The sequence below is a fragment of the Aplidium turbinatum genome, chromosome 15 (genome assembly GCF_918807975.1).
Source record: "Aplidium turbinatum chromosome 15, kaAplTurb1.1, whole genome shotgun sequence".
Classification (NCBI taxonomy): domain Eukaryota; kingdom Metazoa; phylum Chordata; class Ascidiacea; order Aplousobranchia; family Polyclinidae; genus Aplidium; species Aplidium turbinatum.
The window spans coordinates 8103038-8117815 of record NC_137486.1 but is presented as its reverse complement, the minus strand read 5'-3'; the positions used below and the strand labels follow the sequence as shown (position 1 = coordinate 8117815).

The following is a 14778-nucleotide window of genomic DNA, read 5'->3' as shown; positions in this document are numbered from 1 at the left end:
CTTCCGTTTTGATCTGCTCTTCAAGCTTGGATTTGATGCTTTTCATCACTTCTGTTTGTGCTCTTCTGAGCTTGTTATGGTCAATCACCTTAGATAGGTCATCCTTTGTTATAATTCCAGCATCCATCCAAGCTGCAATGGCTATTTCAGCTGCCTCTCGTAAGCCTGTGTTGTGTCGTAAACTAGCTAATGCAATGTTTGGTATTTTTTCTGTGTTACGCTTACGTCGCTTTATAGTAGAAGACCCAGCAGAAGCTTCTGTAACAAATTCATTATCTTGTGGACTTTCGTTTGCTTGATAGTCATCTTGTTCTTCTTCTTGAGGTTCGAACATTTCATCCTTCTCTTCTAGTCTAAATTTTCTTTTCTCGCTGGCTTCCATCTTCCTTTTTTGATTTAAAGCACTTGCAATTTGTTTTCTTGTTTCAGGAACATCCTTATGAGACATTTGATGGGGCCCCTTGCTGCAATTTTTTTCCCTTTGTCCCTTGATGTACTCTAAATCCATAACTGGAATCTTGTGTTCACGGGTGCAGGTACAGAAAATATGAACCACTTTTTCACAACCCGAACCACATTGGCATTCATCACATGTTTTTATAACACAGTTGCAATGAAGGATGTCAAACAATGAGTCTATGCTTCCTAGAAACTTTTGGCGTGCTTCGGTTTTTCCCTTACTACTTGCAATCTCATTTGCTCTTTTCCACAGTTTTTTTTAACCGGTTCATAATGCTTTTGTCTGCAATAATGACAGGGAATTTGAATAGGGTATTAGCTTTTTGCCACTGAGCATACACCTGGTTGTAGATATCTGTAATGAGCTCATTCTGTGTATAATTTCTGTGATTAGTCTCACTTGTTTCTCGCAAAAAGAGACCCAGCTTCAGCACATCTCTGACAGTTGGAAGTTCTGATGGCAGCATCTTGCTGCCATATCCTATACATTGGTGTTGGATATTGCTAAATTATCTTTGAAAGCCTACTATTTCCTTGGTTTTTCATTCCCAAACAAACTGGAAAACCAGCAACCTTAAAGCTACCATTATCAAGCAACCAGAGTTCATTATTGCATCACAAATGATTTGATGCACTTGGAGAAGGTGTTTTAATCACTTTATCACATATTTATCTTGTAAACTTTTGTTTATCACTTTATTGTTAATGTTGTTTTAGAATGTAATCATATCCTTTGATATTCTGCAAAACACAAGCATGTCAGGATCCTCATTGCCCTCAAATCAGAAAGTCAATAATGGAGACTATTCTTGGCTTTTTTTTTCAAAATTCACTGGTTTTTGACATTATTTACAAGAATGTTTTTGGAGGGTAGAGCCATTTAACCACATTTAGGAGGGAGAGTGTAACTATTTTGAGCCATACTGGAGTCAAAAAAGCTGAAAAAATTGTTGGGTATCAAATTATAAAATCAAGAAAATTTTTAAAAAATGCAAATTTTGGCCAAAAATGAAGATTTTCAAGTGAAAATCGATGTAGGTAGACCTTCTTCAAATTCTTTCAAATTATCAGGACTTGCTATTGTCATTAAAATATCACCTTTTTTAGCATAGCCGATAAAAAATAAATTTTTGCAAAAGTATGACACACCCTAATATTGCGCTCTCTTCAGCTTCTGCTTCGTACTGCCGTTGTGCACGTTTTTCTTCAGCTTCTGCTTCGCGTTGTGCTCGCTTCTCTTCGGCTTCAAGTTCTACTTTTCTTATTTCACGAGCAGCTCTTCTATCTTCTCTTTCGTCAGCTTCTCGCTGAGCTTTTTGAGCCATTATCTTGTGATACTCTTCCATCACAAACTGAGACTTTTCATTGTCACTCAGCCCCATTCGTTCAGCCATGCTCCGTAAGTCTTCAATCATCTCATGTTTGACGGCATCCGCCATTTTGACAGCTTGTTGTTAATTTATTATTCTCTCAATAAATCTTTCGGTATTCTTCGGTTTATTCTTTTTCGGTTATTCCCGGACGAGCCCCCAGAATGTCACGATTTCTTTCTATCTCTTACCAGGAAAAAGACTTGGAAAGGTTCAATGACGTAGTTTAATGGGTCAAACCGAAAAGCAGTCAATTAAATGTCGAATAATTCTACTAGTGAAATGATAATCTGACTTCTTGAAGAACTTTAACGAACGGCTTCTCAAATAACTCTAAATTCGAACACAATTTATATCAGCACCAATTCTCATCTACTTGTATTCAATTACTTCAAGTCTCAATCACCAATAATTTCTGCATCAACTACCAATCCACAACTCATAGCACAACTCTCATAATCAACTCATAATAATAATAATAAACATTACACAAACTACACCACTATTTATAGTTGGTTGTTCAGTCCAGTAACTTCGAGAAGGTTACATCATAAAGAACCATTGTTCTATCAAGCAGCATTTGAATGTAAACAACAGAAGTCTCTAGAATGTCACGTAGGGAAAATGATTCCAGAAAACACATTTTACATAATACAGATTTCGTAATCAGAGGTTACTTCAGGTCATAACCGATAATAACACATCGCACCAGAATTCTACAACCAAAACAACACGCTCGTTGAAGATACAAAGCAAGCCATCGCGAGGCATTGCACCTTGATTGTGACACTGATGAAGACAAAAAAATTATGTTTTTCTGTTACAAATGAGTGTAATTTGGCTCATTTTGCCCTTTCTGTTTTTATTTGTTTTCACCACTTCCGTATGCGGTGCCATTGTTCACTGTTCACAATTAGTATTGTTTTTGATAACTGAGTGTTACTGTGCTCCTATGATGTAATCAATATCATGTGGTGTTTACTGTTGATACTACATAGTGTATTAGGGTGGGCTGAAAAACACTTATTTTTGAATTTCAAAAAAAAGGTGTTCTAAATAGCTGCCAAATCGACCTAGAAATCATTTCCCAAAATTTTGAGGGGTGGCCCCCTCAATCGGCCGTGCCACCCAGCCCAAAAGGTCAAATCGCCATATCTCGAAAACTACTTGGGCTGGAAGGGTCAAACAAAGCTTAAAAGAAGCAGAAACACAAAGTTTCTATCTGTCCTAAAAGATGTTTTTATCATAGTTGCGTTACAAATTATGTTATTTCAAAAAAACGCTTTTTATGCTAAATTTGAGGGGGAAAATCACACAAACTGTAAATTATTAAGTATATCAGTACTGCGGAATTGATTCCTGTGCTGATTCAGAGCAGAACAAAAATACGAAATAATGAGGAAAAGTTCTTTGAACTTGTTAATTAATGAAGTGTACATCGATGGCAGAAAGGATGCCACACTCTCACTTCTTGAAGCAGATAATGGCAGGCACTATCAAGCCACTGTCTTGGAAGAACATTATGTAGTTGTTGGTGAACCAGGCTGGTTTTATCATGCCATGCTGAACCAGGCATTCCTCACCTGAAAATGGAAAAAACTATTGCAAATTGTGTATATGAAGCTATGGAAGGCACTGCATTGAAAACAAAACTTGCAATGGTAGGAACAGATGGCACTCCTGCAATGACTGGACCCATTCTGGATACATAAGATGCCTGGAAGTACTTCTTAAGAGACCTTTGCAGTGGTCGGTGTGCCTTTTACACATGCAAATGAACTCCCTCTGCACCATGTCTTTGCAACTCTCAATGGCATTACCAATAGTCCAGATAGTTTTACTGGGCCTATTGGAAAAGCCATTGACTCTTGTGTTTCGATCCGATTGGCCTGTGGTCACTTTTTCTCCTATTCTCAACCAATTTTTTTGTTTTTGCCAAACGATATTATTTACGATCTCAGTGCAGATCAAAATTACGCTTACAAAATTTGTTTGGCAGTGATGGTTGGATCTGTTAACATAGACTTGAAGCTGATCGAGGTTGGTTCAATTGTGCACTCAAGGTGGCTAACTCTGGCTTGTCGCATCCTACTTTCTTATACTGCAACAGAAAATCCCTCAACCAATTTGGTGTTGCTAGCAAAATTTTGCATGCTGATATATTTTCCATCATGGTTTGAAATAAAGCAAAATTGCACATGGATCAGAAAACTTCTATAATATGCTACAAAGGATCATAAAATTTCCAAACAAAAATTGCTGATATTGCCGTTGAAGTTGTGCAAAGAAATGGCTTTTTTGCACATCCTGAACAAGTTATTTTGGGGATGCTTGGACACGAGGATGAAAGTATCTACAGGCAAGCTGTAAACAAAGTGTTGTCCCTGCGTGGAAGGATCCCTGAATTCAAATTAGGCAACCTCAACTTTGAATGAGGGTTTCTGGAACTAGAGGATCAAGACAGGCAAAGCCAAAGGGCAACAAGTTCAGTTCGTAAGTTTTTAATTCCGAAAATCAATGTGAAAGCAACTTAGGCATTTCACAAAATGGTGAACCTGGATTTTCCTGGCCTGCAAGAACCTCCTCTAACAAAGACATCTCAGTGATAGTGAAATTGAACAAATCAGACAAAGTCCATTCCAACTTGAACGAACATCCTTGCCATAGCCAAACTGCGGAAAGACATGTCAAACTTGTATCTGGAGCATCCAGTTCAGTTGCAACATTTGAAAGAAGGGATGGGATGATAGGACAAAGAATCCGTTCACGAAAACTGATGAAAATGTTTGACAAAAAAACAATTCACCATGTAAATTAACAACAGATTGAACAATATTTATCTACTATAGGCTATATACCGGTAATAGATAGGCCTATGTAGTGCAGGATTGAAATGTGCTGATGCAAGGTGCAGTTAAATGCGGTTCATACAACATACATAGGCCTATGAGTTGGGGTGCATGCAATTAAGTAGTCAATGTGCCCCATAAATTATTGACGGCTATCATAAATGAACCTTCCAATTTCAGAGAAAAACGGAAATGTATATTATGCTATGTTTTCTTGCTAATTTATGTCCAATTTGCTCACTGGTTGTAGAAAGTATATAGGCTATTAATCTATTATAGTTGATGTACTTGTTCCCCATTACTCATAATTTGATGATAGCATTGATTATGGATCAATAATCATGTCAAATCACTCGGATTTGCAAGTACGTAACTGAAAAGGCAATGCTGAATTAATTGTATAATTGATGACTTTGTAGCCTACTTGTAACACATTACAGGAGAAAATAACTGCTTTAAATTCTATGTTGTTTTTGCATGCTTTGCAAAATCATCATCATCATCATAATCCATCGTCGGTTTGTTCCCCACTAGTGGGGGTGGCTGATTGTTTCCGCGCAGCAATTGTTTTTATCCCTTTTCTCCATTTCACCCTGTCCCTTGCATCTTCCTCCTTCAGTCCGATTTTTTTTAAATTCATTCTTCACTTGTTGTTTCCACGTTCTTCTTGGACGACCGCGTTTCCTCTTCCCATCCACCTTTAGATCTAGTGCCTTTCTAAGAAAACTTCCTTCCTCCCTCCTTATCACATGTCCATACCATCTTAATCCATTTTCCCTTGCCATTTGGTCTATGGTCTCTCTCATCTCTAGCATATCCAACAATTCTTCAGTCCTTTTTTCCCTTCTCGTTTTCACCCCACACATTGCTCTCACCATTGACCATTCCGTTCTTCTCAGGATTGCCAGTTCACTCTCTCTCAATACCCATGTCTCGCTACCATATAGGATTGCAGGCCGCACACAGCTCAAAATATTATATCATATACATTACATGTCAAGTAAAACCATTGAATGTTATATATATACATAAACTGAACTATTAACTCTACAAAAAGAGTGCTCAATACCAAACACATGGCCAAGCAGAGAAATATATTCAAATTAAATTACTAGTACCAAAAACCGTAACAGCCAGTTTCACCCTGTGATGGGATCTTCAGATAGTTCTTGAATAAGAACCTTCTGAATCCCATCATAGGATGAAACAGGCTGTTAAGGTCTTTTGGATACTATTACTAGTGATTTAATTTGAATGTTATAAATATATAATATATGTTTTTACTACATTCCAGACCGAATGCGTCACCAAAGTGAAAATTTCTACAATTTTTCCAAGACTTAAATTACTCGCTTTAGTAAAATATGTGTTTTTTCTAAATATCTCAATTTGTATTGCAACTATACTAAAAAGTTGTCTTAGAACAGATAGAAACTTTATGTTTCTGCTTCTTTTGAGCTTTGTTTGACCCTTCCAGCCCAAGTAGTTTTCGAGATATGGCAATTTGACCTTTAATTGACCTTTTGGGCCTGGTGGCACGGCCGATTGAGGGGGCCACCCCCCAAAATTTTGGGAAATGATTTTTAGGTCGATTTGGCAGCTTTTGAGAACACCTTTTTTTTGAAATTCAAAAATAAGTGTTTTTCAGCCCACCCTAATAGTGTATGTTGTATGACTTATTTATATTCACTGTCATAACGCCACTGAACATTAATATGTCAAATTTATGGTATTAGATTAGTTTGTCAACTAAATCAGCCATGATACTGCCAAACAAAACCAAAGTGTTATGCACAGTGCAATGTGCATTCCTCCTCTTACCATAGAAGTGAAAAAAAGCTTTAATATCACTTTTTGCTGACCAAGCAAAAATAGGGTTTGTTGCCAGGTGATTGTTTAATATCTTACCGTACACCGTCAGCCTTTACCTAAAAGGGCAACTAGCAGGTCATATGTAATTGTTGTTGTGGTTGTTCAAGCTGGAAATTTTTACAATTAGAAAAAAATAAAATAAACAATAAAAAAAAATAAAGTTTTTTTTCTTCAAAAAATTTGTACCTGGCAACTCTGTGCAGGCAACAAATGCCAAGGACAAAATTGACTACGTGTTTAAGGTTACTGAATATTTTTGCGTGAAATTTTACAGAAAAACTCTACATAGCAATAAGTCACCCTGTGTAATAATTCGATTTTTGATTTTTAAATTTTTTTTCTTTTCACATTGCCTGACTTTATAAGCAGGCAAGTAACTCTACAATGAAATCATGTTCATCAACAACAAGAGCTAAAATGTAACATAATGTAGTATTTCACATTTTCGACATTAAGATTTTTGTCCTTGGCCACTTGGCCAATGGCCAGTAATCTGTGATGCATTGAAAACTTCTTTCAACAGGCACAGACGTGGTTTGATAGTGTTGGAGTAAACTGTACACTGTACAGTGTACAGTAGTACACAGCTGATGAAATATCGGGTCTTTCCATGTTTATTGTTCTGGAAATAGCATAATTTTGCAGTTCTTTAATGTGTGGGTAATGCCTCAAGTATCTTCTCCAAAGTCAAGTCCTCGCATTGCTGGCACTGCTTCTTTCACTATGGTGTAGTTAGCACTTTCCACCATTGCCCAGCTTGTACTTACGTTGAAAATACAGTTTTCCTGCGTTTGTAAAGCATCTAAGCCTAATCACTTGGTTTTGTGAAGCAAATCTTCTTGGCCCAGTTAATACTGATTGAGCTTACACGCCGTTCTTGGTTCACCAGTATCTTTACATAGATACATTTATCTGACTTAGCGTATTTCACTTGCCATTGCATGCAGCTGAAAAAGAGAGAAAAGCCTCCTTTGTTATAAAATCTCATTCCAGTTCTGGGCCCAAATAATCAGACAATCAGGTCCTGAAATCAGGGAAATACGCAGAAAAAGAAGCTGTTTTCAAAATGAAAACAGAAATACGTCAACTCAACCTTTTCAGATAAAAAAAAAAATAAAAAATAAAGTGGAGTTTAACTTACCTTCAAACCCAACAATCTTCCCCATTTTCTTTCATCATAGTTTACTGGGCGCTTTCAAAACCACATATCATGAAAATTACGCTGCGTTCAATTCCTTTTGTTTACGTAATGTATATATAGCCTACTGATTAAGGTTGTCCACGGATTTCCTGACAAATCGTGTTTGTTACGTTTTCGGGTCACGTGACTTGATTAAACTGTGTATGTTGTGTAGCATCACCACGTGGTGTTGACTGTTGCAGTATTTTGGTCCCAAACTCAGTCACTGAGCTTAAGGGAATGAAAAGATAAGGTTCTCAACACACTAACGAGAGTAGGGGTTCCTTGCTCTCGGTTGCTTTTGCTTCAGCAATGACGCTCGCCCCACCCAATTTAATACACCTTACGTAGAGGTGAGCCGTGTTTATTAACAACCAGCTTAAGCCTGGTGTCGAACTAGGTTTGCTTTATTGGAAAACCAACGCCTTATCCGCTGCGCCATCCCACCACGTGGTGTTGCAGTGTACTCGCCTGCAGTGCTAGTGATCAAAAGCTCTGCAGTTTCATCGCTACCTTGTGCCAGCATTTGAAAAGGGACGGTCATGGTTTTTTACTTGCAGAAATGGGTTTGTTTGTAGTCAATATATTTTTCTCTCAAAGCTTACTTGAAACCCATCCTATTTGCTTATTTATCGTCGAAGTTTGTATGTCCGAAGATCTATATCTTTACCACCCTAAGTTGACGATGTTTCCTGGGCTACACTGTAAAGCTACTAAAAAGCAGTCAGTCTTTGGTCTCATCATTGGTGGTTGGAAGATGGTTCAATTGCTAAGTGGTCAGCATCACATTCACAAGAATAGAAAGATGCAACTCTCCAGTCTCCATCTGTGCGCCGTTGAAAATTATGTTTTGTTACCCAAATCTTTTTGAAATGGATCCCGGTTAGCAATTTTTTTACTTTTGCATTGATTCAACGTCTACAAAATTTAATGCAATGTAATCAAGACCAAGTTTGGTAACTAGGCACCGTAAGTCCCGAATGAGAACTTGAGAATTTGTAGCCTACAACGAGGCGATATTCTTGATATTCTTCTGTTGGTCACAATTCTAGTTTTCTGTAGATTTTCCTCTTCAGACGTGTGCTAATTACTTGCACGTATCATTTTCATTTGAAGTTTTTAATGGTTTTGCGTGTAAGTTTAACACAATCACTGGAAATTTTTGTCATGCAATTCGCTTCAATGCAGCAAATGGCTTCCAGAAATTGATAAAATCGTCCACGAACTTTGTTAAACTTTACTTTTCCATAAACATTATAAATGATTGAATTGGTTTATTGTCATAACGTGTATCACACAATATGTAAAACATTAAAAAAGCGCACGTTTTTACACTGTGAAATAAATACTCTACTTCTGTATAATGTATGCGACAATGATCATAAAAAGCACGTCCACGATAGAAACAATGCGATATCCACGGCAACATCTGTGCAGCATTACACTGTCATGCTTTGTCTTTGAAAGTTCTGGCTTACGTTCTGAAACAAGCTTCTGCCTGAATCACGTCGCATGAAATGGAGATTGGTTGTTGTTGCATTGATTAGCTCTATGAATCTCTCGTTCAATGTAGTTTATAATTTCTGAGAGATTTGTACCGAACGAAGGGCAGATTTGAAAGTTTGTGGATTATATTTCCACTGTCTAGTACTTTAGTTGATGGTACGGTATCTTCGCAAATGCAACTGTACATTTTATTTTTGGATTGCCCGTTCCTCTCCTTCCGTGGCAACTACGACATACCCAATTGTTCTGGCGGCTACTTTGTTATTCAAAGTTTTGATTTTATCTAAATAATTCTTCAGATTACGTCGGGTCTCAGCACTTTACCAAGGAATAAAATCGCGCCTGTTTTATCATGGCGAACGGCAAACATAAACGGTCGATCGATTACCATATGTGTTCCTGGTCCCGCTGACCGTATCTGAATACCTAGAGAAGTTGCGGCGGCAGCTTCTATGCCACCTTCGTTGGCTTCAAGTACTGCTTTGTGCCTGACGTCGCCGACAAACAGTTCGTTGTCAGTTTGCGTCATGCGTGACAAATCCGCCGTGTTTGCGTCAAAAACGTCGTTGATTCCCATTTCTCTCAATATAGGAAGCAGATCGTTTTCATATTGAACACGAAACTTAGGCATCGTTACCGAACAGATTTCAAGGTATCGCTCGCCATTGTCTTCAGCTGCAATTAAAATTGTTTTGTGATTGAAAGTGAAACACAAATGACCTCATTCTGATGACTACAAAACTGCCACGCTGTTAGTCGTTATGAGATTTTCCTTTAACTTAGTTGACTTTAGAAAAAATTATCTTTTATATTTATTTGAATTTGAGCTGTGTTTTAACCATCTTACCTGGCCATATTTCGTTAAATAAATTGGTAAATTTTGCTTTCATTTGCGTTGTGTCATCATAGAAGCTTGTGAAGTTGCCAGGATGAAGTGGCATTATGAACAACATGCTCAGACTATCTGCAGGAGAATAAAACAATTGTGATAAACGTTCAAAAAGCTTCATTTTCGCTTACAGTTACCATGTTGACAACGCTCCGTTGGAATCCACCATAAGATTTCATGGTTTAGTTTAGTCCTTTGACTAAGTCACGTGTTTTTGTGACATAACTTTCAAAATTTGCAAAGAAACCTGGAACAACTAGTTTTTCACAAAGAAATTGTTGTACCGGTACTCCGGTAGTTTATATAAAATTCGTGTAATTTATGCTTTGGACTATTTGTTTGTTTTGTTGCAATGAATACATTTGTGCAATTTTTTTTACTGGACTTACCACCGAGTGAAAGGACTGAGACATCTGCTTGCAATAGTTTGTGCCTCATCAAGGTACAGATAGCGTACTTGGCTTTCATGGTGGGAACATTTATAATGTCATCATTGCTAAGATGAAAACTCTTTATTCGAGTCATAGCTTTGGAGAATTGAAAATTCCATTTTGCCTGAGGTCAAAAATACGATTATGCTTTAATCTGCTCTGGATTCAATTAAAAACATAAATGTTACGCAAGATTAGACATTTTTAAAGAATATTATGATATTGCAATTGCAACTTTTTAAACACATAATCGTTCCAATCAAGGATATGCCTGCCTAACAAACGTTGCCATGTTTCCTACAATGACAAAATGGAAAAAATTGAATTGAAGATATCAATTGGTTATACCAGAATCGTCAGTAGCCTCTACGAATTCTTCCACTCCATCTTTGGGTATTTACATCCAAGTACAATATAATAATGAAAGTGGCGAAATAATACGCTACTTTTTTTACCGTAGCTTTTTATTGTGCAGTCAACGTACCTTAAGGTATAGGGCATTGATTAGGTACAGTCTTGTGCCAGCATCCACCGCACCTTCTGGAACCAGTTCATTTATCAGTTTTTTTGTTCTGTTTTTCACGTATCTGTTCATCTTCCTTCGACTTCTGCGTGGACGTCCTGCGAAGTCAGTTTTTCTGACTTGGACCACGCTCAAACTGAACAATGAACATGTAATGTATGAGAGATGGTTGTCTGATTTAGCGCTATGTTTATCTCAGGTATATTGCTGTGAACACTACGCAAAGTTGTCTGGAGGTGTGGGTGACTGAACTAGCGCTCGATGTGATTTTATGACGATTTTGTCACAACTAATCAACGATCAATCGTAACTAATACACTGCAATGAGTATTTAACCGGATACATAAACTTTAACAAACAGCCAACACACGACCGATTCAAACGTTAAGACAGCGCGGGTTGTGAAACAGAAATGGCAATCCACACCATTTTCATAAGTGGACACGTTAAAATAGCTGTGCCGTTATATCACAAATTATTTTCACGCTGAATGGTGAAAGTGTGTCAAGTTTTCTTGTTCTGCTTTTATTTTTTACCTTTTCAAATCTTGCTTGTAAGACTTTCGTAACTTCACGCTGTTATCGACGTAAACTCTGCTTGCGTATCTCAGTTTGTACGTCGGATTTCCTTTGTAGATGACGTCAAAGAAACTTCTCACGTCATCATTATTTAACAAATCCCATCCAAGCACGTCATTGACCTGAGAAAGTGAGTTGCCCGAAAGACCTGAAATTGCAAATGATATTTTCGTGCTTTTATGATTGTGTGCCTGAGTGAAATTTTTTTCGCTTTGCACCAGAAATTGTTATTACTATTTATCAACTACAAAGTATTTTCTCCTCTGGCAAGATCTTATCTTTTTGTTGTGCGATTTGTGTGCGACAAGAAGAACTTGCTGCATAGCAAAAACTTTAGTAACACGAGTTTCGAAGGATCTGATAACACTCTGGATTGTAATTAAAGGACAAGCAAAAGAAAAATTGATTACAACGCACCATGTACCTATGCACCATGTACCCCAATCAGTATCCTCTCGTACCACTACCAACTACTACCACGAACGGTATTCTTCTATTCTTTGTTTTCCAACTCACGTATGTGACAAGCGACACTCGTGTCATCATTTGGCAGCACTTGCCAAATTCAGGAAGATGACTGGTTGTCAAAGTTCGAGTGGAAATCAAGTATCTGTGCCATCATTATTACATTTTCAATTTACCTGGTCTTAACATCATCAGTGTTGTGTAGATTGATATTGGCGACACGACTATGTTGCTTTCTTTATCTTCGTTTCTGTTCATTGCATTGAATACGTCAAAGGAAAAGTCTTGCAAAGATCTCGCCACAGGGGTGAGCCAGCTTGGGTATGGATCATGATAAGTTTCCAATACATCAATGGTATTCTCATGTGCATTTGTATCATTGTCGTTTTCCGGTTGTGCATCCTGTGCGAGTAAGAACCGATATAGTTTTGAAGGTCAGTTTAGGTCACTTCAAAGTGGTTCCTATTCGAAAGAAGAACTTTCAGATAATGAAGAATTCTTTTCAACCAGTGTTGTTTGAAGTAAAAAACAAATGAAATGCATTCAAATTTATTTGCTTTGCTTTTTTGCTCCGAATTGACTTGTTTTCATTTATAGCCTATTCAATAAAGGCACAATGCTGTCAAGCAGTTCTAAAGGTCACATGCAGTCATAAAAGTCTTTGAAAGATCAAAAATATCATTTTCGTTTATCAATGTTGCACGGATGCAAAACCACGACATTGCGACTTTGTGCATCATTTACTATTTAGACATTGCGTGACAACTCTACATTTTGTTACAATGTAAATCGAATAACTGGTCCTTCAACCACTACTCTGGCCACTGCTGCATTCACTTGCCTTCGTTTGTTGCACTCCGAATGGTTCCTCCGGGAGATGGTTGATGTAGCTGTAGTCTGAAATAACGTAATAGTTATGAAAAGCACGCTTGAATGTATAGACATGAAACGCACGATTGCCATTTGCAACGGCATTTTAAGTGCTGCCAAATCTATGTTTTAATGGCTCCATGAAACGACCAATTTCCTTGTGGTGCAAGTTGTTGAGATAGTTCCATTGCTATTTGCTACTGCATTTAGCGCACGAAGGACCTTTATTCAACTAGCTCAGCATTTCTTTACAGTGATTTAAAGCCTGCAGACGTTCAATCAATGTAAAAAAGCATGATTTGTTAGTCGGTGGAAGGTTGCGAGTCTGCTTCATTACTTCCCTAAATGTGTTTGAAAAAAGTTACGGCATGGAGAAAGTTATTTATAACAAAATGAAAGCGATTTCAATACGCGGAAACATGGCATGGAACGAAGCAGTTTGTCTTTGCTTCTTTATTACTTTTCAAGTCCAATAAGTCTAGTCTCAGACAGCAAAATCCGTCGTTTTTACATTGATACAACGTTTGCAGACGTTGAATAAATGTAAATTTTGCTGTCTAGGACGTCTCTTCGCATTTACATGAAGAAGTTATCAAAAGTTTAGTAGCAAATAAAAAACTATCGGGTCTTAAGCTTAGGCTGATAGACAACACTGTCGAGTTCGCACGTTCATTTAATGATTTGTGTACCTTCCAAAGTCTTACATTACAGATTCTTACCCAGAATTGGTTCATAATCTTCATTTTGTCCAACACAACATTGTACCGCAAGTAGGAAGCAGAGAGCAAGGCGGTTGACAAAGAAACCATTCATCCTTGAAAATTGGCAATTTCTCCAGTCATAAATATTAAATTACTTAGAAGTGAAGTCACGCTGAAATATGAGAAAAGATCTGCTATTTCAAACAACTTTATCGATTTTTGATCATTACTTTTTTCTGTCACTTGAGATTTCAATGTACGTGAGTGAAACAGTTCAAAGACATAGAAAAGAATTTTATATTTTTCATCTCATTACTTTGAACTAATGATGCCACAATTTTGCAATGGATCTGCTTATGAAGCTTAGTTTTTTACTTTTCTGTTCCGAACACAATACTCTTATGACAATACTGTGTTGTTTTCAAAACACATATCTCATTGTAATTTTGTCTGAATCAGCAGCTATGATCCACGGTCTGTGTACTACATTTCTATCAATATCTTCAGTGTTATGTTTTGTCAGTTTTTGGTTGGTTTTACATCGCTTATTGAGGTAGGTTTCGTCGTATCTAGTGACCCCCGGATAAAAATTTATTTAGGTTTTTGTGCTGGAAAAACATCCGTTTCACTCGGCTACGGGTTGGAGTGTCTCTGTCTCACTTGATATAATTGGTGTTCCTATTTATCACAGAACCTTGAGTGTATAAATTTGGTGCAAAATCTGATTGTTCTATAAGGTTGTGTTGAAACTACCTGTGTAACTAAGCGTTTTGGGTAACCAATATTTGCAGTAGACACAGCTCTGTACCAAAATAAACACTGTTATTTATTGACTCAAAAAGTACTACTCAAAAGATCTCCAAATTCAGCAAAGAAGGAAATGTCATTGCGCCATTTTTCTTTTTTGCATTTGTGCCATTTTTCCTTGTACCATTCGGCACAGTTCACTCCTTCACTGACGATATAAAGCCAATCTGTTTTTGGTTCTTTGCTGTAATGTTACTTTATGTTACTACGCCCTTTTCGTTGTACCGCAGCATCGTCGAGGTGAGACGCTTTCGATTTGTCTGAGCTTCACCTACTCG

At 37.4% G+C, this 14778-nt stretch overlaps 2 protein-coding genes across 3 annotated transcripts in view; one reads left to right on the top strand and one right to left on the bottom strand.

Moving 5' to 3' along the window:
* LOC145784270 (uncharacterized) overlaps window positions 1-14778 on the top strand; it is a 66671-nt gene that overhangs the window by 30695 nt on the left and 21198 nt on the right. The gene's annotated exons all lie outside the window — the stretch shown is intronic.
* Window positions 8930-13859, bottom strand: LOC145784651 (leukocyte elastase inhibitor-like). Its single transcript, XM_082596518.1, has 9 exons — window positions 13712-13859; window positions 12939-13019; window positions 12738-12754; window positions 12299-12524; window positions 11616-11805; window positions 11041-11215; window positions 10515-10680; window positions 10084-10200; window positions 8930-9911 (listed from the first exon to the last, which is right to left on the bottom strand). The coding sequence occupies exons 1-9, from the start codon at window positions 13803-13805 to the stop codon at window positions 9532-9534; spliced, it is 1446 nt and encodes a 481-aa protein (XP_082452644.1). The 5' UTR covers window positions 13806-13859; the 3' UTR covers window positions 8930-9531.